Source organism: Zophobas morio, unplaced genomic scaffold, assembly GCF_036711695.1.
Source record: "Zophobas morio isolate AGI-343-1 ecotype UQ-CSIRO unplaced genomic scaffold, CSIRO_AGI_Zmor_V1 ptg000004l, whole genome shotgun sequence".
NCBI lineage: Eukaryota > Metazoa > Arthropoda > Insecta > Coleoptera > Tenebrionidae > Zophobas > Zophobas morio.
The window spans coordinates 17179359-17200135 of NW_026972109.1; the positions used below are offsets into that span (position 1 = coordinate 17179359).

General features: G+C 33.5%; 3 protein-coding genes across 6 annotated transcripts; all 3 read left to right on the forward strand.

Annotated features, from left to right (window-relative positions):
- The first annotated feature begins 756 nt into the window (after positions 1-756).
- Positions 757-4528, forward strand: LOC135143681 (aldo-keto reductase family 1 member A1-like). 4 transcript variants are annotated; one of them, XM_064075600.1, is made up of 7 exons: positions 757-850; positions 894-1070; positions 1123-1497; positions 1552-1786; positions 4018-4030; positions 4080-4340; positions 4389-4528. In XM_064075600.1, the coding sequence occupies exons 2-7, from the start codon at positions 909-911 to the stop codon at positions 4429-4431; spliced, it is 1089 nt and encodes a 362-aa protein (XP_063931670.1). In that variant the 5' UTR covers positions 757-850; positions 894-908; the 3' UTR covers positions 4432-4528. The 4 variants fall into 4 exon arrangements, with proteins under 4 accessions (XP_063931670.1, XP_063931674.1, XP_063931681.1 ...); XM_064075604.1 differs by having other exon boundaries at positions 761-850; positions 918-1070; XM_064075611.1 differs by having other exon boundaries at positions 765-850; positions 932-1070.
- Positions 4529-4566: 38 nt separating this feature from the next.
- Positions 4567-6229, forward strand: LOC135143671 (DNA primase small subunit). Its single transcript, XM_064075584.1, has 6 exons — positions 4567-4773; positions 4819-5341; positions 5391-5595; positions 5648-5853; positions 5902-6098; positions 6149-6229. Exons 1-6 carry the CDS (start codon positions 4671-4673, stop codon positions 6166-6168), a joined length of 1254 nt encoding a protein of 417 aa, XP_063931654.1. The 5' UTR covers positions 4567-4670; the 3' UTR covers positions 6169-6229.
- An 11824-nt stretch (positions 6230-18053) lies between these two features.
- On the forward strand, positions 18054-19298 carry LOC135135381 (retinol dehydrogenase 11-like). The gene is made up of 4 exons (XM_064064411.1): positions 18054-18265; positions 18313-18642; positions 18694-18986; positions 19050-19298. The coding sequence occupies exons 1-4, from the start codon at positions 18121-18123 to the stop codon at positions 19242-19244; spliced, it is 963 nt and encodes a 320-aa protein (XP_063920481.1). The 5' UTR covers positions 18054-18120; the 3' UTR covers positions 19245-19298.
- The last annotated feature ends 1479 nt before the right edge of the window (positions 19299-20777 follow it).

Genomic DNA, 20777 nt, shown 5'->3' on the forward strand with positions numbered 1-20777 from the left:
GACCTGACTTAACCTACCGTGACCTGACCACTTCTAGTTAGAAAAATAGGCGAAAATGTCAAAAGTACCAAAATCAGTTTTTTCTCATCAAATATTATTCATTTTGATCAAAAATTTACCATGTTTATGATAACTTTAAAACATTTCCAAGTTGTTAAAGCATTCGATTTTGTAGTTTCTGATTAAATTAATAAAATAAATTCAAGCATTCATTAATTTTTTTGAGTCACCCTGTATATGCAAATCCAAAAAATATGAATGGAATGATAAATGTAGTATAAACCGCAAGTAAGAAGTTATGAAGTGTGAGTAAAGTAATAACTTAAGTAAAAACACACCGAAAATTTAGATATCATTGTTAAAAAAATGTGAAGCCCGAATAATTGATTTCCTACCACGTGTTTTTTTATATTAACGTTTACACGATTCACCTTGTTTGGTTCTTCGTAAGTATTTTAGGTAATATTATTGAAGAGTAGAATCCACTCAATAATATTTATTACCTACCTAAAATTTATATGATGGTAAAATCGTACTAGATCAATGAACAGTTAAAAACCTTGAACTGTGAATTTCCAAACAACAAAACAAAAATAATACCTCACCGTCACATTTTGTACATTTCGTATTAGAAATTCATTAATAAACTGATATTTTCTCTGTTAACAGTGTGAGTAGTAGAATGACCGCAGCTGCTGCTTTCTTTAGTGTATTGCTGGGTGCATACAAATATGTGTATAATTGGTTGCCTATAGAAATTTTAATTCATAATTGTCAAATATTGCGTAATAAGAATCACGAATTTTAAAATAACCCACTCAGCTTGTAAACAAATTAACACAACTTTAAAGTAAGTTTCCATAATATACACTCTATTATACTGTTAGTCATAGAGGAAAATTGTTTGAATGTTGAAGCTCTTGTCTAGCAGAATTTTTCAAATCAAGAATCCTGTGACCTGTCTTCCAAAAAATAGTTGTTTTAAACATTTTGCAAAAATGGCTTCACCAATTTCTCTAACTCTTCCAAGTGGACAAAAAATGCCGGCATTGGGCTTAGGAACGTGGGAAGTAAGTAGTTATTGCATAAGTAACACAAAAATGTAAATATTTTTAAATGTAGGCGAAATCTGATGAGGAAGTTGCAACTGCACTGAATACAGCCTTAGAACAGGGCTATCGTCACATCGACACCGCTTTTGTGTATGAAAATGAACGCGCCATCGGTGGTGTTTTACAGAAATGGTTTTCTACTGGAAAACTGAACCGTGAGGATTTGTTTATTACCACCAAGCTTCCAATGGTTGGAGTACATCCGGATCGAGTTGACATGTTTATTAAAAAGTCATTGAATAATTTGCAACTGGATTATGTGGATTTGTATTTGATTCATTTCCCAGTTGGTTGCAAGTATGAGGAAGGTTCAGTGAGACCAATTATTAACGAAAACGGGGAAATTGAAACTGAAAAGAAAACTGATCATGTGGCTCTCTGGGCGGTACTACATTTCAATAATAATGTAATAATAGAATAACCCATAGTGTGATTGCAGAAAATGGAAGAACAAGTGGACGCAGGCCGAGCCAAAAATATAGGCTTATCAAATTACAATATATCTCAAATTTCAACAGTTTTGCAGACTGCGCGCATAAAACCTGCTAATTTACAAGTGGAACTGCATGTCTACTTACAACAACCGGAGCTTGTAGATTTTTGCCAAAAAAATGGAATTACCGTTGTTGCCTACTCGCCTTTGGCTAATCCAGGCTTCAATAAATTCTTAGAAAAGACTAGCTGTTACCCGCAGCTCCGCTTGCGTGGTTTTCGCAATTAGGACACATTATTTTTGATCCGCTGATTTATTTTTTGATTTCAATTTTATTACTTTTTAAGTTTGTGCAAGCCTTCATTAATAACAATATATAAAAGTATTTGTCCTTCGGCTGACTGATTCATTAACATAACTACTGGAGCTAGAAACACGAAATTTGGACAGAAGGTTCCTTTCGTTATGTAAGCATCAATTACCCCTAAGTGGGTGAAATAAGGACTGAAAGTTTGGAGTTAGGGTTCCATGAATTTTGTAATTTGGGTTATCTTTTGTCGATTTGATTAAAAGTCATGTTTTAAATTAAAGGATATTTTTTTAAAAAAGTTAAAATATTTGGATAGTTTTGTCGCTAATATTGTAGGCAGCCATGTAAAAACAGACATTTACCTGACCTATCTAAAACTTGGTTGTAAATTTGATATTGTTCTGTATTTAATAAACTTTCGTTGTGCCTATAAAAGTATGTCATAGCTAATCACTCTGAAATAGTCTCTGTTTTGTATGACTTCTTCACGTTTTACAGGCTGAGGCGAACCATAATACTTTAAACATTGTCTTCCTAAAGACAGCACCGTGTCTTTAAAGGAAATCACACACTTGTTGTACATTTCATTTATAATATGAACACTCCCTTGATACTCTGACTGAACTTGACAAATCCAAAGCTTTGCATGATGACTGGTATGTGGGATAAGCGACACCATCAATAGTTTTTAAATCCGAGAATGATGTTGGCCCTCTCATTTCTTGAAGAAGAAGACCAAGGTAGAAACATTCGGCGTTATTAGGGTGAACGGTGTACACTCTGCCCAAAGTTTGATCGCTTTTGACTCCCGGCCAACCATCAACATTTTTTCCACGTTTTTGTCTCTCAAATTTGGTACTTTTCCACACATAGTACGAAGGGACTTCAACATAAAAAAGGATTTTTGCAAAATTATTCGTTTTGTAAAGCTCAAAAAATGCTAGAAAAGTAGTTTTCTGTGAATTATTTACCTTTTCAGTTACATTATTAAAGTCGTTAGGATTAAAACAGACAGCAGGCCATTTTTCAAGTGCACTGTGAGATGAAAAACCGCTGGAAATTGTTCATGTATAGGAAAGCGTCAGGATTCTCCAGACAGTTTCAAAGCTGCTAATATATCGACCACATTCATATAATTTGACCTCATCATTGTCATTTTCAAGACCAAATAATCCTGGTTGGAGTTGGAGAGTTACAATACTCTATGTTGATGTGAGCAGCAAAAGTTCAAGATAAAAGTGGATTGTACGGTACCACCCATCTGTTATCTAGGGTTACAACATGGAATTCAACCGTGAATCCACCATCCGCGGAACCTCTTCGCCGGTATTGAGGGTAGCTGTCTTCGCCTGTTTGGGTTTCTTTCAGGAGAATTCGAGGATATTTTTTGCTACAGCTACATCCTTTCATTTCATTTCCACCCAAATCATATTCCGTTGGGGATGAATTTCAAAAAAGAATTAAAATCAGTCAGTCAAGACAAACAATTTTACATGATTACCAATTTTCAAGTAACAAATGTTAACAACATTTCAACTAAACATCGCCATGCAAATATTTTTTCTCATATAAACTTTGTCACCTCATTTGATCTTCTTAGGGGTAGAATCTCAAAAACAGCTGAAATACGCGTTACATTGTTTGTGTTGAAAAGCATTAATATCAAGTTCCAAGCAAAAATTTACAATAGAAATATTTTCCCATACACAATTAGTTACCACTTTTTACCCCCTTAGGGGTTGAATCTCGGAAAATGCTGAAATACGTGTGTCATTATATGTGTTGAAGAGCATTAATACCAAGTTCCACGTGAAAATGTGCAACAGAAGTAGTTTTCCCGTACAAACTTATCCACCACTTTTTACCCCCTTAGGGGTTGAATTTCGGAAAATGGTGAAATACGTGTTTCGTTATTTGTGTTGAAAAGCATTAATACCAAGTTTCACGTAAATATTTACAACAGAAATGGTTAGGTAAGTCTTCTTGTACAAACTTTACCACCGCTTTTCACCCTTTTAGGGGTGGAATTTCCCAAGTTCCTTTCTTAGTGGGTGTTTACATCACAAAAGGAAACTATTGTCCAAATTTCATGTTTCTAGCTGCAGTAGTTTAGGCTCTGCGTTGATGAATCAGTCAGTCAGGACAAACAATTTTATATGTATAGATTGGGCAACAGTAAGTGCCAAGTACATTGTTTCACTTAAAATCTAATTCGTGATTGTAGGCCCAAAGAGCTTCCCAACATTTTAGGCGACGCAGTAATTGCAAAACTTGCCGAAAAATACTCAAAAACACCCGCGCAAATTGCGTTGAGATTCCTTATTCAAAGAGGAGTTGCTGCCATTCCAAAAAGCGTTACTCCGAAGAGGATTCAGGAAAATATAAGTATTTTTGACTTTGCTTTGGATGACGATGAAATGAATACTCTGAAGGGGTTAGAAGTTGGGGAGGTAGCGCGTGTGTGCGATTTTAAAGTCTTCCCAGGGTAAGAAGTAGTGGCACTATTTTTTTTTATTGTTATGATTTTTTGCAGACTTGATATACACCCGGACTTCCCATTTGTTGCCGCCAAGTAAATTATACTAAAATCTATTGAATATTCCTACCTATTATTATAACAGAGCTTCCTATTTTTGTTAAAATTGCTTCTCTAAATTAAATATTGCAAATAAATTTTATTTTTTTTATTTTGACAGATGACAGATGTCACATAACCAAACATAACCTATGAAAACTATGAAACAGTTGGCGCCAAAATTATCCAAGTTGTAAACCACACTTCACGTTTTCTTGCAGTAAATTCTACAAAAGAAACATGTCTGGTTCCACATACAACGAAGAAACCTTACCAGATTTACTTCCTGTGTATTATAGGAGATTATTTCCACAAGTAGCGTTCCACAAATGGCTGTGCTACGGTAGGTACTAATCTCCAGTTTTCCCTTCATTAAAACTTTGTCTAGGGGACCCCAAAAACTTCAACAAAAGAGAAATTTCTTTCACACTCCATGGAGACATCTACTTGCGTTATCAATCTTTTGACACAGCGGAAGAGTTTGCACAGGCCCTACATAAACGATTTCCCATCAAAATCGATATAGGGGCTGTCTATAAAGACACCTTGAAAGGCAACTACTCGGCTGTGAAAACTCCAGTGGAAAGAGAAGTCGTCTTCGACATTGATATGACGGACTATGATGACATTCGAACTTGCTGTTCTGGGGCAGATGTTTGTGACAAGTGCTGGAAGTTTATGATTATTGCGTGTAAAATATTGGATGCTGCGTTAAGGGAGGATTTCGGTTTTGAACATATTTTGTGGGTGTTTTCTGGAAGGAGAGGTATTCACTGTTGGGTTGGTGATAAAAAGGCACGGAAGTTGGATGATGGGGAAAGATCTTGCATTGCTGAGTTTTTAAATGTGATACGTGGTGGAATGCTCACTAGGAAGGTGAAATTGGGGTTTTCCGTACATTCTTCGCTTCAGTAATTTTTCAAAAGTTGGTTTTGCCAAGTTTAATGTATTGGTTTGTAGGAGATCTTTAAAAATTATTGATGAGTACTTTGATGATATTTTAACTGAACAGGATATTTTGGGGACTAATGAACGTTTGAATGAGTTTTTAAATAATTTAGAGACGGATTTAAGACCTTTATTTCATGATGCTATGTCTAGTGTTAGTAGTACGACAGAGCGGTGGAACGCGTTTCAGAGCACCTTTCATAGATTATTTAAAGAGGTAAAACATATAGTAGATTGGTATTTAATTATATCAATGTTTGAAATTTCAGCAAAAAATTTCCAAATCTTATAAAAACTTGATTGAGGAAATGAAAATATATTATTCATATCCACGCCTTGATATAAATGTTACAAAAAGCATGAACCATTTATTGAAAGCCCCGTTTTGTGTACATCCAAAGACAGGAAAAATTTCTGTACCATTTAAAGTAAAAAGTGTGGATAAATTTAGTCCTAAGGAGGTACCCACAGTTAGGTAAATTTTCCTTTGTATTTTGTTATATGTCTAAAAATTATATTTTAGTCAACTTCTTGATGAAGTTAATGCTTTTGATGCCAAAAATAAAGGACAAAAAACCACTGAGTCTGCTGAGGTGCAGGCAACAAATTTTAAAATGAAGGATTTCAAGAAGACAAGTTTGTTCGGATATGTGGCTATATTTAATGAGTTTCTTAGAGCGTTGCAAGCAGCTGCTTTACGTGACAGGAGTCTACAGTTTGGTATGAAGAAGGTACTTTCTTTAAATAATACTTTGTGTTTCTTTTTGCAGGAACAGCTATGGAGTGCTAAGTTGTGTTGTTGATTTTTGATGCATTTTTTTTAATTTTTCAATAAAGGCATGTTTGGTCCAGTTTTGTTTTATTTACCTGCCTTATATTATTATGTATAAAGTAATGTTAAAACAATTACGTTATGGCTGTGTATGTAACAAGAGGTAAAAGTCAAATTTTTATTTGTTAGCTGTAGGTATGCGGTCAACACGGTGTGTGGTAAAAAAATTATTTAAAAACACCTGTTGCATTTGATAACATGTTCTAATTCAAATCAAATAAATAAAACTCTTCTACGATGATATTTTCTTCTAAAAAAAGCTCACTAAAACTTTATTGCCACAAATAAATTTTTTGTGCATACATGAGAACGGTAATTTTTATCACTGTTTTATTTTTGGATGACATCATCTAAATTTTCTTTCTTCAGTTACATCATATCATGTAACCACAATGTGGTGTTTTTGATTTTTTTCAGAAATAATTAAAGTGAATGACGTCAAGTGTACAGAAACAAAACGTCACTGTTTACAAAGTTTTATTAATTCAAAAAAACAGGTACTGAATAAGTAGTCTAGTGTGCTGTGAGTATGTGGAATATGGCGACGATTTGTTAGTGCCCCTTATCAAGTTAAACCGAAAACACCAGATAATTTTGTTTATTGATAACAATTAATAATTAACTATAAACAAGTGTTAATAGTGGGTTACAAATCCTCGGGGAATAATTATTCCCCAAATTATAATTTGTGCTGAAGTGACTGCAAGCTCGTAGAAATCAAGGGTGAGTGTTTCATATTTTTTATATTATTTCAAAGCGTTTATGCCTTAAATTTTACTAACTTTGGTTAATTTAATACCGAAAAATACCACAAAAGTTAGGAAAGGTGATTTCATTGTTTCGTAACGCGACGTAATTTTGTTTTTTCAATCCATTCCAAATAATTCCTCAAGTTGGCGTTGGATGAGCAAACTATCTTTGCCACACAAGGAGGAATTATGAAAAAACAACTATTTTTCTTAATTCGTGGAGTTCTTATTTTATGTTTGTCATTTTTTTTTTTGTAAAATATTTAAATTTGTCTATTTGTGTGTTCTAGTCTTATTATACAGGGTGTCTCAGAAATAAGTACATTAATTTTAATCAGTTATAGAGCTCATTGAATTCAACAACTTTTTTTAGTAAAGTTTTGTCAAGAACTTTTTAATTATCAAGTTAAAAATTGTTAAAGTTATATCCCAATTAAGGTTACCCGCCCATGGATCCTCAGTCACCCATGGACACTAATAATTATTATAATTAATAATTTATGGTCAAAAACAGTTACTAGGATACGTATTTTCCTAATCTTGTCAATGTGACAAACATTTAGAGACAAATTGAAAATCCTGCCCCCTAATGGCCTACGGAATTTCATCGGACCAAATGTGGGTGTTGAACACCTTCCCTCGTATAACCGACCTCATCAGTGCCGTTTCCCCGAGCTTCACCGTACGTTAAAACGATATCGGTGCATTCCAGATTTGAAAACAAAGCCATTTCAACACATTTCGTCTATAAATTAGAAATCTGTGCCAAACAAACTTTAAAGAGACAACGTTTAATAAAAACATTGACATAAAAATGATTGTCAGTGTCAAAACGGTTGCTAGGGTACCTTCTTCATTGTTGTAGTGTTGTTATTATTTAAGTTATTATTTAAGGTGAACATAGACGGCTCGTGAATATATGGGTGGGAAAATTCGAAATTCGACTTGAGTTTTCGAAAAAATGCTAGATAAAAAAGTTGTTCCGTTTCACAAGTTCTGTTAGTGGTTAAAATTAATGTACTTATTTCTGAGACACCCTGTATGATCTAAGGTTTTAGTAGGTAAGTTATGCTCATGACGCATACAAAAGTTAGGGAATTTTACGTTTTGTCGACGTTTCGTAGATAGAATGTGAAAAAAGCGGTCTTTCGTTTCCGTCTGCCTGTCGATCGTTTATCGTCTGTTGGTGATTTTATGGCAGATATAAGGGGCAATTCTGTAAAAACTTTTAAAGGGTGTTAAATTGCAAATTTCCATATAATATAAGTAACGAGTTAAATTCGTAAATCTGATAGGCTGTTTATTTTTTAGCAACCTTTAAATTTTAATTTTAAAGGTTTGATTCAGAATTGCTCCTATAGTCTTATAATAAAACTACCGGATAGTGGTCGAAATTACAAATACCGTAACACGGTGTTAATTTGGGCCACTTTCAAACTTCACCCCTTCATATCTACCATGTTTATTAATATAAATTTATCGAATATTTTTTATTAGTCTAGTCTTTGTTACTACTCTTAATATACGAAGCAACAGTTGAGTGCGTTTATTGCAAATATTTTTTTAAAATATTTTTTGGGTGGCCAAAGTTACCTGGGGGGTGGGTGATATTTTGGCCACCACCAAAAGGGGAACGCTAGACAACAGATAAGTTTGAATTGGGCGCCATTTGTTGCCTTAAACGCAACCAGCAATTCTTCTTTAAATCTACCTGACGCGCTGGGATAGACGATTGCCGGACGTGCGTCATAAAAACATCGTAAGCCGATCATGAAGAATAATGATAATTTATGACAGGCAGCCCACAACATACCTCCAGCAGAGAATAAGCCCGTCTATTAGTTTATACGCGTAAATGTATTATTAATACCGTTTTCTTGTTATTTAGATAGGGGAACAAATTAAATGCACAGTTCTATTTTTAAACGCTCTGTATTTTTGCTCGGTAAAAATGATAAATGCTAAGTTATATAATAAAATAATGTATGTTTGGTGAAATAATAGCTGCTTAGTTAAATTAATAACTTTTCGGTTAAATAAGGAATGCTTATCAAGAACTCTACTTGCTAAGTATAAAAATTGTAAACGTTAATTAAATAAATACATCCGCAGTATATTTTACAGATACTACTTATTTAGTGTGACGTAATGAAATTACAGTATCTTAAATTTGGACTGGAGTTTAATACTTTTCTTTCATAATGCTAATTATTAAACACAAATACTTAAAGTTTGTCCAGAATTATAAGAATTTTATGGACTCCCAACGTTAATTCGTTTTACAGCCCAGGCGTCAATTCTTTTTGTACAGGTAAAGAGCTTGTCAGGTTATAAAGGCACTTCTATCGTTATGGAAGCAGGCGTTATTTTAGAAGGGTTTATGAAATCAGTTGCTTTGTATGGCTTAATTTATGGCAAAATAATAGCCGACGGAGACAGTAGTGTCTACCATAAATTACTGTCATCATTTCCGTATGGCCCACAATTTCATATTCAAAAAATTGAATGTAAAATTCATATTATTCGCAATTACATATCTAAATTAACGGAACTAAAAAATAATACCAAATATATTTAAAAGACATTCTAAGCGCTAAAATAGAAAAGTTGCCATTGGCGGTGAACTCATCTATTTCATTTTGGACAGAAAATGAAAATCATTTATTCGAAGAAAAAATACTAATGTTATAAAAAGAAATCGAAAATGGTCCCAAGCATACCTTTGAAGGTCACACTTTTTGTAATATTAGTGAACATTCTTTTTGTACTGAAGAATCTGTAAAAAAGAAAGTGGAGGCTGGAGAACAAAATCTTTTCCCACTGTTGATGGATAATGGATTTTTTTGATGAAATTTTGTTTCGAAATAAAAGGGTGGCAGATAATGCGTGGAGTTTATTACACAATGTTACCAACAACTTATCGGAATGTTATAATTCTGTAATCAGTAAGTTTGTTGGCGGCAAAAGGGTGAATTTTTCTTTAAAGGGTGGCTATACGACCAGGTGTTACGGTGCAGTCTTATTGTACAATTTCGAAAAAGGTATGTATCATGAAAAAATCCAACAAAAGTTAACAAAAAACGGCACTGGTTTAATAACAAAAAAATATTGTTCGTCTATGAAAAAAGCTCGTCTTAGACAAAGTATTCATAAAAAAAAATGTCGTAAAAAATGTACGTATGCTGGTCCCGACTGCGATTATGGTTTAAATAATTTAGATAATCCTGATATGGATGTAGAAACATTTGTGACAGCCAAAGAGGTTTTTTTGAGAAAATTATCTTTGAATTTAGACCAAAATGAAATAGACACTAGGCGGCAACAGGCACTCTCTTAACACTTGGGCAAAAGAAAGAGAAATTAGGGTTACGGCTTCAAATTTTGGACGGATTTACAAACTAAGACCGACTACAGCAACAGCTAAAACTGTGGAGTCTCTGTTGTACAGTACATTTAGAGGTAATAGTCATACGTACTATGGACAACAAAGTGAGGAAAAAGCTGTCAAGTGTTTTGAAATAAATAAAAGTATAAAAACTGAACGGTGTGGCTTGTTTATTTCAAAACAATTTCCTTACTTGGCTGTTAATCCAGACAGGCTTCTAGAGGATAGGAGTGCATTAGTCGAAATTAAATGCCCTTTAAAATTGCAAGATTTGTCTTCCGAAGAAGCGGTTAGAAAAAAAATAATCAAATTTTGTACACTGACAGACAGAGAATTGAAACTAAAAAAAAATCATGATTACTACTTTCAAGTCCAGGGACAAATGCTTCTTACGGGTATTTCACAAGTTTATTTTGTTGTGTAGACACCCAAAGGAATAAATATAGAAAAAATTTATAAAAACGAAGAAATACAGGGTTAGTCACGAGAGAATTACTTCTGAAAATTATTTTTACGCAACCCAAAATACGAATACCATGTACTATTTGATACTAACTGAATTTAAAATGAAATGCTTAATCCATGATTGCTTTGAGTTTGGCAATCTCATTTTGACAATTGTGGAAAAGGAGGTTACGCGAGTGTCCATGGTGGTACCGCAGCCAGTCGGAAATCTCCTCCGGCGCCGCTAATAAATTTGTCAGTGTGCCTCTTGATCTTTTGCAACCGATTAATCACGAGAAAATTATTTCTAAAAATTCCTTTACGGTATTTTATTCAAAGGTTACAACGCAAACTCAAACAAGTAAGTAAATAATTTAACTACTAATCTGTTGAAAATGTTGAGCATTTTGGGGGGATGCTACGGCTTTTTTGTAAATGGATGGACGAAGAAGTCCAGAGGTGGCAGATTTGCACTTCGAAGAGGCTCTAGGTGACGGAGAGATGGCGAATTAACACATGCACATTAGCGGCGAACAACATTGGTACAGCACTTACGGCTTCAGTATAGCCCAGATTGATCTGACTGTATGTTGTCGATCCAATGGGGCTCTAGAGACGAGTCAACGATGAAAAAAAATGTTAAAAATTAATTAACGTCAAAGTGACACTGCAAAAGTCAACGCAATCATGGATTAGGCATTTCATCTCAAATTTAGATAATATCAAGTGGTACAGGGTATTAGTATTTTGGGTTGCGTAAAATTAATTTTCAGAAGTAATTCTCTCGTGACTAACCCTGTATGTAAAAAGATGGCAGACAAACTTGGCAGATTTTACTTTGGCGCATTATTGCCCGAAATAATTAATTCAAGAAGAAACAGAAACCTGCCTTTGCGAGAGATTTTTTTTAAATAAATAAAATTTGTTTCTAATTTTTTATGTACTTTAATAATAATTTATTAGGAGTACATTTTTCATTACCAAGACTTGCATATTTTTATTATAAATATATTTTGAAAATGAGTTTTTTCGAGTAATGAAGGGAGAAGTTACTGGACGTAGGGATTTTTTAAAACACCTCCTTTCTGGGATAAGTAGTAGATACACTTTAGCACACACGTGTTAAACAAAAGCTGCATTTTATATATTTTTTATTATTATTATAATAGTACATTATGGAACTAGTGGATGAAGTTGAATTTCAACGGCGAGAGTGATTTTTTCACACGAGCGAGTGCAACGAGCGAGTGCGAAAAAGAAACTCGAGCCGTTGAAATTTCTTCATCCGCGAGTTGCATATACTATTTTTTCTAAGAAATTAGGAAATAAATGTTTGTTTATGGTAGGTATTTTATTTTTGAAATACATTAACTGTAATAGAACAATTTGTGCAATTATCACCAATAATATTTACACTTTTATCGTAAGTATTATTTGAACTTGTATCTTTGTTTAAACTTAGTTGGCTGCTTCCTGTATCAATAACTGCACTTGTATCAGATTCGAAAATGCCGCATTGGCAGCATTCAAAATTTCTTCAGAAACTTCGTCAGTCTCACTCATGTTCATTGTTTTCACTTGTGTAAACTAGCAGTATTAAACGTCAAACACTAACGGGTCGTCCAGCCTAGGCGTCATGATTTTCGAAGCGCGCGAAGCGGACGGTGCGGTCGGTGCAGGCGATACGCGACACGTTTCGCTAGCTGCGAAACGCTCAGGCTGGACGACCCGTTAAAATCGTAGACGGCCGAGTATTTTTCCACTAGAGGGTGAAATGAAATTTCATCCACTGCCAGCGATGGGAAAATGACAAACTTCAACCTTAATGAGTAGAAAAATATGTTTATTAGTTTTATTAATTAAGAAACAAAATATATATTAACAATAATATTATGTACAATGAATTTTTAGTAATCATGTGTATTGAATTCAGGATTCTGAGTGGAGTAAAAATATTATACATAGTTCTCCAGTTTTAATTCGGTTTTATGATAGTACCTCATTGTGTAAAAGTTAAATTCCTTAACAATAGATTACTACGGCCGGTCCTGGCGGCTCAGTTTTATAAACTGAGTTGCTTGCCATAAATTAGAAAAATCAGCCGAGAACGCTAACAATCAGCTTATGGTAGAGCAGGCGATGAGGGTTTTACCTGGAAAGTCGCTTCCGTAAATTTTAGTGGCGCTCCTATCGGCAAAGTATTGAACTAACAGCTCAAATTCTCTCGAATTGATACCCATTTTTTTCAATAATTGTTAGTTTTTGTTAAAAACTCTGCTAAGCAATAGATCAGTAATTTTCCTCTGATATTCCTGTTAAAATTATTCGACGTATTTTGCTTTAATTTGTGGTATATTTTGATTTTAATAAACACATTATTATTTAAACAAACTGTACCACTAACAAACATTTAATCACTCTGCGGCCTGTAAAAAGTGATGATTTGTCCATGTGCGAATTTTCAAGCGATTCTATGATGGTTATGACTCAAAAAACTTGAAAAGAAAGCATACAATGGTGCTTTTTTACGATATTTCTCAGCCATATTTTTTTAATTGATTGAACTGGTCTCTGTGCCCTAAAATATGAAAAAAGCTGCAGTTTGATGTATGATACATCTATATTAACATCATTTTTTCATACAAAAAAACCAAAAAAATGTTATACCTCGTCTAGCGAGTCCCCTTTTAAACCTTACCGTTTGGTACTTTGACCGCTAAAAGTGTTTTTTAACGTTATTTTACTAGTTTTAGTAAACAGATATAGAGATAATATTCAAATAATTACGTAACTTCATTAAAATATAAACGAACTTTTATTATTAAGAAATATAAAAAAGAAAATATAACATTTATAAAAATAAACAATCAAATCAAACAAAAAAAATCAGTCATAGGTAAATTCTTCGAATTTATCCATTTCTGCAATAACTGCAAAGCCACGTGAATTGAATGTTGGTGTTCGAATTTTTTCGATAATATCTCGTGTGAACGATAGAATGTCGTCTTTGTGGGGGAATTTATAGTACAAAATCCCCGATTTTTGAAGGGATTTAATAATAAAATTGTAAGCCTCTACTTTTATAATTTTCCGGGGTAATATTTCCCTTCGTAACGAAAAATTACAAAATTGTCTACTTCGATCTGGTTCTCTGTCTCATCTGCATTCTCCTCTGTGGAATCATTCTCCTCTTCACTTGCCGAAATATCTTTATTCTCTAAAGTTGCATCATCTTCATACTCATTAGCCGCGTCATCGACGTCAATATTGTCTTCCGGGTTTAAATAAATTTCATTTTCAATTCTGTCGTCACCTGGAAGAGATGATAATATAAATAGTTGTAAAAATTCCAAAACAGTTGCGTTCACAATAGGAGCTACTGCTTGTGTTTCGGCGCTGGGTAGCTTTTTCAAAACATCGTTTCTGTTTCATTGTTCATGGGACAATACGGCTTTTTCTAAAGTCATTAATTAGGGAAATTTTCCAAGAAAGACCTTCAATTGGCTCTTTTAATAAACGAGGCAAATCACATTTGGGTATGATTTTATTGTTTGTAGATTTGCGTTTGTAAGACATCAAGATTGTGCCTTCAGCGTTACCACAGAACATTATAGAAATGGATTGTTTACTAGAATTTATAACCCTCTCAGGATACTTACATCCTCTTAACCTCTTTTCACAATAGCTTTTTTCTTTCGTGACAAGTTAGTCTCGTTAAAATTAAAAATATTAGAAGGAGGAATATCTCTCAATTCATTTTCTAATGTATCAAAATATTGATTTGTGCATTCAGGAGTTACCATTGCCCTTTTTGAATTGATATTGGCTGCAAACCTTTCAGTCAAAGCACCATGACGTGCTACAAAATTTTTTGCCCAGTCAACTCCAGGGGTATTATCAGGTATCTGCTTCATTGTAATTCCTTTACGATGCAGATAAGCTTTAACGACTAATCGCAAATCCAGAATATCGAGTGGAAATCTGTAGGCTGACAATGAAACTAGTATTTCTTCAAAAACAACTTCTTCAGCTTCACTTAGTAACGTGGAATGCCCCGGATTTTTACTATGCGCCCCATGTAACTTGTTCTGCAGTGTTCCTCGGCAGATACGGTATCTTTTTGATGTCTCCGTTTGGCTTAATTCTTTATTTCGAATTTTTTCTAGGGCTTCTTCTAACTTTCCAGGACTATAATTTTTGTAAGACCTACTGCCAACGATATTTTTATATTTGCGACCCAGTTTTGTTCTAAAAATACTATTATGAACTATGTCTATTTTATTAATAAACAATCAACTCTCTGTACATAACTTTTATTGCTACCACAACAAAATTTAACCACTTTTATAACAAATTCAACGACTAGAACAAACGGTACAATTTAAACGTTATGTTGCTTGGCGCTGATTCCTTGCGATCGGCTGATGGCCAAAGAAACCCCAATTTTGGGTTTCCCCCAAAGGTATTACTTTTGCCGCCCTCTAGTGACAAAATGACAAAAATTGTGAAAAGAAAATTATTCAGGGTTCTGTAAAAAGGTTGTACCACGACATGTTGTACACAACCCAACAACCACCTATAAAGACACTACTACAACTACAGAAGTCGGTAGAATAGAAGTTTTTAGGACGAGTTTTTTTGCTACAGTGTTCATCAAGAATGAAATAAATCATTTTTCAGTAATTGTACTTTAATTTCAAAGGTTTTTAGATACATTTCTTATCTGAAGTGCATAAAATGATTTGGGGCGATTAAAAAAGTTTTTCTCTTAAATGATTTTAAGATATAGGGCACAATAGAAATCTAGTTTTTTGGGCAAAGTTAGGTACCGGTGCTAAAGTAACATTTAGCAAAATAGTAATTTTCAATATTTAAAAAATTATCTGGAAATTTGTGTGATAATTCTCAAAACTAATTTTTTTATCTCGATCCACTTGTATAAAATGTATCAAAACTTACATCCACTTACATCTAAAGGTGTTGTATCTTGGATATATGACATGTTATTGCTGGTGAAGTGCTGATAAAAGCCGGAGACAGAGAGCAAATCATGGCTGATTTAGACGTTTTGTGTAGACCGTTGCCATGGAAACCACGCGTCCTAGCCGCGGCATTCAGCTGGAATCCGGTCCCGTTCCGACAGTGGTCAGCTGCCGTAACTCAATTGTGAGTTTCAATTTTCATTTGAGTGAGTGAAATTGTTTCATTTTAAATAAAAATTTAAAAACAATGAATTCGGTTGAATATTTAATAAAAAATCGTTCTCTGTGTCATGACGATAAAATTTTAGTGAAAAAGTTACGGAGAGCGACCCCGATTTATTAATAAAAAAAAGTGTTCATGTCAAAACGAGAGACTTTCATAGACATTTTAATAGACGTAACACGTATGATCAATATTCCTGGATGTGTGGTTGTGAAAAAAATAATAAATTGTTTTGTTTTGTGTGCCTCCTCAGTAATGAGTTAAACCCATCGCATCGCCCTGGATTAGTACTGCCGTGGATGATCTACGACACTTAAGGGAAAGAGCAACAAAACATGAAAGAAGTGCGAGTGAGAGATTACATCATTTAGTGGATTACAATCTTCTCGGTAATACAGGCATTCGGAAACAACTAGACAGATTACAAAATAAAATTTTGTTCCAATCGAAGCCGACAAGACTACAGATTCTTTCAACCAATAGCAACTTGTTATAGTTCTTCAATTTTATTTTTTGTAAGAGAGAAATTTTTGAACGCTTTTGGGGATTTATTTGACGTTCAGGACATACAGCATAAAATATAGCGGATGCTATAATAACAGAACTTGAGATTCTCGGTATCTCATTAAATAAATTTATTGCTCAAAGCTACGACGGGGCGTCGGTTATGAGTGGGAAAAATGGTGAAGTTCAATCAATTATTAGGCAAAAATACCCTAGTGCTTATTTTACCTACTGTTATGTTCACCAGTTCAATTTATTGTTGGAAAGAGCAGCTGTTTGTAACAAAATATTGAAAATATTTTTTGCTGAAGTGCAATCTTCTGCTGCATTTTTTTCTAGATTCACAAGACGAACGGCAATTTTAGATGAGATAGTACAGAAGAGACTCCCCAAAGCAACTCCAACAAGATGGAATTTTAAACAAGAATCATCAATACATTATACAAAAAGAAAGGATTGATCGACGAGTGGTTAGAACAAATTATAATTACAGAAAATGATTCAAAAACAATTAGTGACGCAACTGGTTTATTGAGAATTTTAAATTGTGCAGATTTTAATTTTTTCTTAGAAGGAATTCATTATATTGTACCACATGTGGATGTGCTCTTCAACCAAATGCAAGTTCCAGGCGCTAACAGCTTATATGTTCAGAAATGTTTATAAGATTTTGAAAAACATATTACACATATTAGAGAAAATAAAATTGACACTTTAAATAAAGAAATTGGCTTTTTGAAAAAATACGACGCAAATGTTATTATTATAATGGACTGGCTCGACATTTTTGGAAACGTTATTTACCCAGCAATTCCGTAGGTGAAAACTACTCCCAGTTCCTCAACAAAATTGTAGATTATGGAGTAGATCCTCAAAATATTGATTTGTTGGGCACAGCCTAGGTGCTGACGTGTCAGGTTCAGCAGCCCGAGGTGCCAAAAAAGGGAAAAAGGAACAATAACAGCACTTGATTCTGCTAAATCTGGGTTTGACAATGTTCAGTTAGTGAAAAGTTTAAAAAACGACGATGTAGCTTTTATTGATATTATTCATACTTGTACAATAAGTGAAGAAATTGTTTTCAGGTATATTTTAGATGGCGTAGGGTTGTAGTCATGGACGAAGTTGGATAAAAAAAGGGATAAATATGTAAGGATGGAGAAGGGTTTTCCATGAGAGATGATACACTTAGTAGCACACGAGAAGATTATTATATATTTAAGAACAGGAGAAGGTTCACTATTTACTGTCCAAGGAATTAACACCGACGTTAACCAGTTTGATAGAAAATAGAAAAGTCACTGTTTTCCGACCAGGGTTTTTGTAATGTATTTATTATTCGGAGTAGTAATGGGCATTGTTTGTATGTATTAGGTGCAAAAATGTATTCATTACGTTGGATAAAATTAAAATTTTACATCTTAAAACTTATACAAATAAAAACATCCATACAGTTGTTTATTACGTGTTGTGTGTTATATTACCAAAATCTTTATTTTATTTGACTATCTCTCCCATATAAATGTTATCACTTCTTATCAATTATACAATCACGAAAACCCGCTTGCTTATTGACGGCAGCGTAAACAGTTCTCGCCTAAAAACGCTGACCTTTGTCGAATCATGCTGTCCATAACTACAATTATATTTCTCATTATCTTTGTACTAGTTATTGCCTTCAAGATTTATATGAAAGTGACGACGGGATGGTGCCGAAGTCATACATGTTTGGTGGGCAAAACTGCAATAGTTACAGGAGCTAATACAGGTAAGTGCGGTTTAGTATAACTTCTAGAAAATTAAAAGTCGTTGTAGGTATCGGTTACGATACGGCTTTAGACTTTGCCAAAAGGGGTGCTCGAGTGATTTTAGCATGTCGAGACGAAGGGCGTGCAGAAGAAGCTCGAGTCAGAATAGTGGAAGAAACTGGCAACAAAAATATTGTGGTACAATTGATTAATATGAGTTCTTTTGAATCGGTGAGAGGGTTTGCGAAGAAGATAAACGAAACAGAGGAGCGTTTAGACATTCTGGTTAACAATGCAGGAGCTGGAGGTATAGGTGACAAGAGGAGTACAGATGGACACGTTTTGCTGATGCAAATTAACTACTTATCTGCATTTCTTCTAACAAATCTTCTTATCGGTTTGTAGAAAATTTGTTATCGTTGTAATTCTATATACATTAAGGATTTAGGACTACTAAAAAAGACTAAAGGAAGCCGAGTGGTCAATGTATCATCGATTGCCGCAAAATACGCCCGTAATTTTGAAGTAGCTGATGTAGATAAGTTCCCAGGAATTTATAGCGTGTACAACTACTCCAAGTTATGCAATATTTTATTCACCATAGAACTTGCGAAGAGATTGGATGGGATTGAAACCACCACGTATTCATTGCATCCAGGGGCAGTGAAGACTGAAATTTTCAGACATGCCAAAGGCACATCAAAATTTATTTTAAATTTTTTAAAAAATTTGTTCTTTAAAGTAAGTGTTCTTTTGGTTTTTTAAATATCGTTAATCGTAAATTTCTACTATTTTACTATCTAGACAAGCGAAGAAGGGGCGCAGACTACAATTTATTGTTCTGTGGCCAAAGATATCGAGAAATATAATGGAGCACATTTTGAGGACTGCCAAGAAGTACCGGCATATATAACTACCAGGGTTCCAGGACTTTCGAAAAAATTGTGGGACTTGACTAAAGACATTGTTGAGCTAAAACCTGAAGAACTATTAATTTAACTGTTTTCAGTATCCGTTTAATTAATGTGTAAGAATAAATGTGATCGAGTCGTTCTTACGAATTATCATTTTAAACAAAGTTCAACCACATTGTCAAAAAAAATATATAAATTTTTCCGCAATATTAATAAAATTTATTATTGTTCCCAAAGTAAGTGCTGAGTAATATCATGTACAAACTGGACCGGACATATTTTAAGAATATCCTGCAGATGTTCAAACGCTAAACAAAGTTGTCTCATTATCCCACCAAAAATTTGATGACGTTATCTCAAAACTTTGCAAAGGAAATCCTATGTAAAATATACTTCTGTTCATGTACCTACCCTATTTTTAACTTTATGCATTTAGGTTTTTGGGAATAAATTCGAAAATTGTACAACACAATTTTATCATTTAACTTAGAAACTACAAAACTGACTACTTTAAAAATGTGCATGCGTCTTAAAGTTATTATAAATCTTACTAAGTCGCTAATCAGAATTCATCTGTTTGTCCTCTTTTAGAAATTGACAATATAATCTCAAAATTTTGCGAAGTAAACCCTATGTACAAAATAATATCCTTCTATACTTTGTTACTTTCTAAGGTTGTCGTGAATATGGTAAATCGGTAATTAGAAATCGATTATTCATCCGTTCCTCGGTGACGTCATTAAAAAATTTTCGAAGGTAAATCAGGCTTGAAATTTATAGTGTATGTTCCTTTATTAGTGGTTTAGTAACATAAGCATATTTTCAAATATACATGTACTTGTTATGGTCACAGCAATAAAATTTGTGAAAAAAAATTAGAAGAAGAATCCTCGAAATGATTTTTTTAAACTTTACGAAGATACTGATTTAATATAATTACAGAAGCACAATTAAAATTTAGTTACTCATCCCTTCCAAAAAGTATATGAAGTTTTTCGAAAATTTTATTAAAATAAAAAAAAAATGCTTCGAGATTCAAGAGGTTGCATTTATTTTAAATTTTTATATAGATCTTTATTAATACATTTTTGTATATATATATAGTATAATAATAATAATAACTTTCTGAATTTTTTCCGAATGTTTAGTAAACACCATTCTTAGAAATACCGTGTAAATTATAAAACGCTAACCTGTGCTCTGCCCTGTGTTGGTTCAAATCTTATCGTTATCGAACTTTTTTTATACGGTGACTAGTATTATCCCTATGTTTTTACTTATAGTTGTTATCATTTAATAAATAAAATTTTGCGGAGTCAAATTTTATAAGTTTTCCAAACAAATGAATTTATTCAATTGTATTTAAGTGTCGAGAGGAGTTCTGTCTAAATAACCTTAGACCAATTTTTAGAACTGTTTATAAAAACTATTTAAAAAAATCTACGAATGAATCAAATAATTTTATTAATTAAAAATTGGTTGTGTAATTCTCCCAAAATTTAGGAAATGCAGTACTATTTCCTTTAATATACGTATAGGCGTCATTATAAAAAATAAATTTATAATTTGTTTAGAAAACTGAAGGTTTGTAAGTCTAGTTTCCAGGTTTTCCGCGAAT

What these genes read in the sequence shown, in the direction of transcription:
- LOC135135381 (XM_064064411.1), top strand. Translation starts at nt 18,121, where the DNA reads ATGCTGTCCATAACTACAATTATATTTCTCATTATCTTTGTACTAGTT. An exon ending in TCTAACAAATCTTCTTATCG is followed by an intron (nt 18,643 to 18,693) that starts GTTTGTAGAAAA and finishes TTAAGGATTTAG; the next exon opens with GACTACTAAAAAAGACTAAA. An exon ending in TAAAAAATTTGTTCTTTAAA is followed by an intron (nt 18,987 to 19,049) that starts GTAAGTGTTCTT and finishes TTTACTATCTAG; the next exon opens with ACAAGCGAAGAAGGGGCGCA.
- LOC135143681 (XM_064075600.1), top strand. Translation starts at nt 909, where the DNA reads ATGTTGAAGCTCTTGTCTAGCAGAATTTTTCAAATCAAGAATCCTGTG. An exon ending in TGGGCTTAGGAACGTGGGAA is followed by an intron (nt 1,071 to 1,122) that starts GTAAGTAGTTAT and finishes TTTTAAATGTAG; the next exon opens with GCGAAATCTGATGAGGAAGT. An exon ending in GATTTTAAAGTCTTCCCAGG is followed by an intron (nt 4,341 to 4,388) that starts GTAAGAAGTAGT and finishes GATTTTTTGCAG; the next exon opens with ACTTGATATACACCCGGACT.
- LOC135143671 (XM_064075584.1), top strand. Translation starts at nt 4,671, where the DNA reads ATGTCTGGTTCCACATACAACGAAGAAACCTTACCAGATTTACTTCCT. An exon ending in CCACAAATGGCTGTGCTACG is followed by an intron (nt 4,774 to 4,818) that starts GTAGGTACTAAT and finishes AACTTTGTCTAG; the next exon opens with GGGACCCCAAAAACTTCAAC. An exon ending in TGACAGGAGTCTACAGTTTG is followed by an intron (nt 6,099 to 6,148) that starts GTATGAAGAAGG and finishes TTCTTTTTGCAG; the next exon opens with GAACAGCTATGGAGTGCTAA.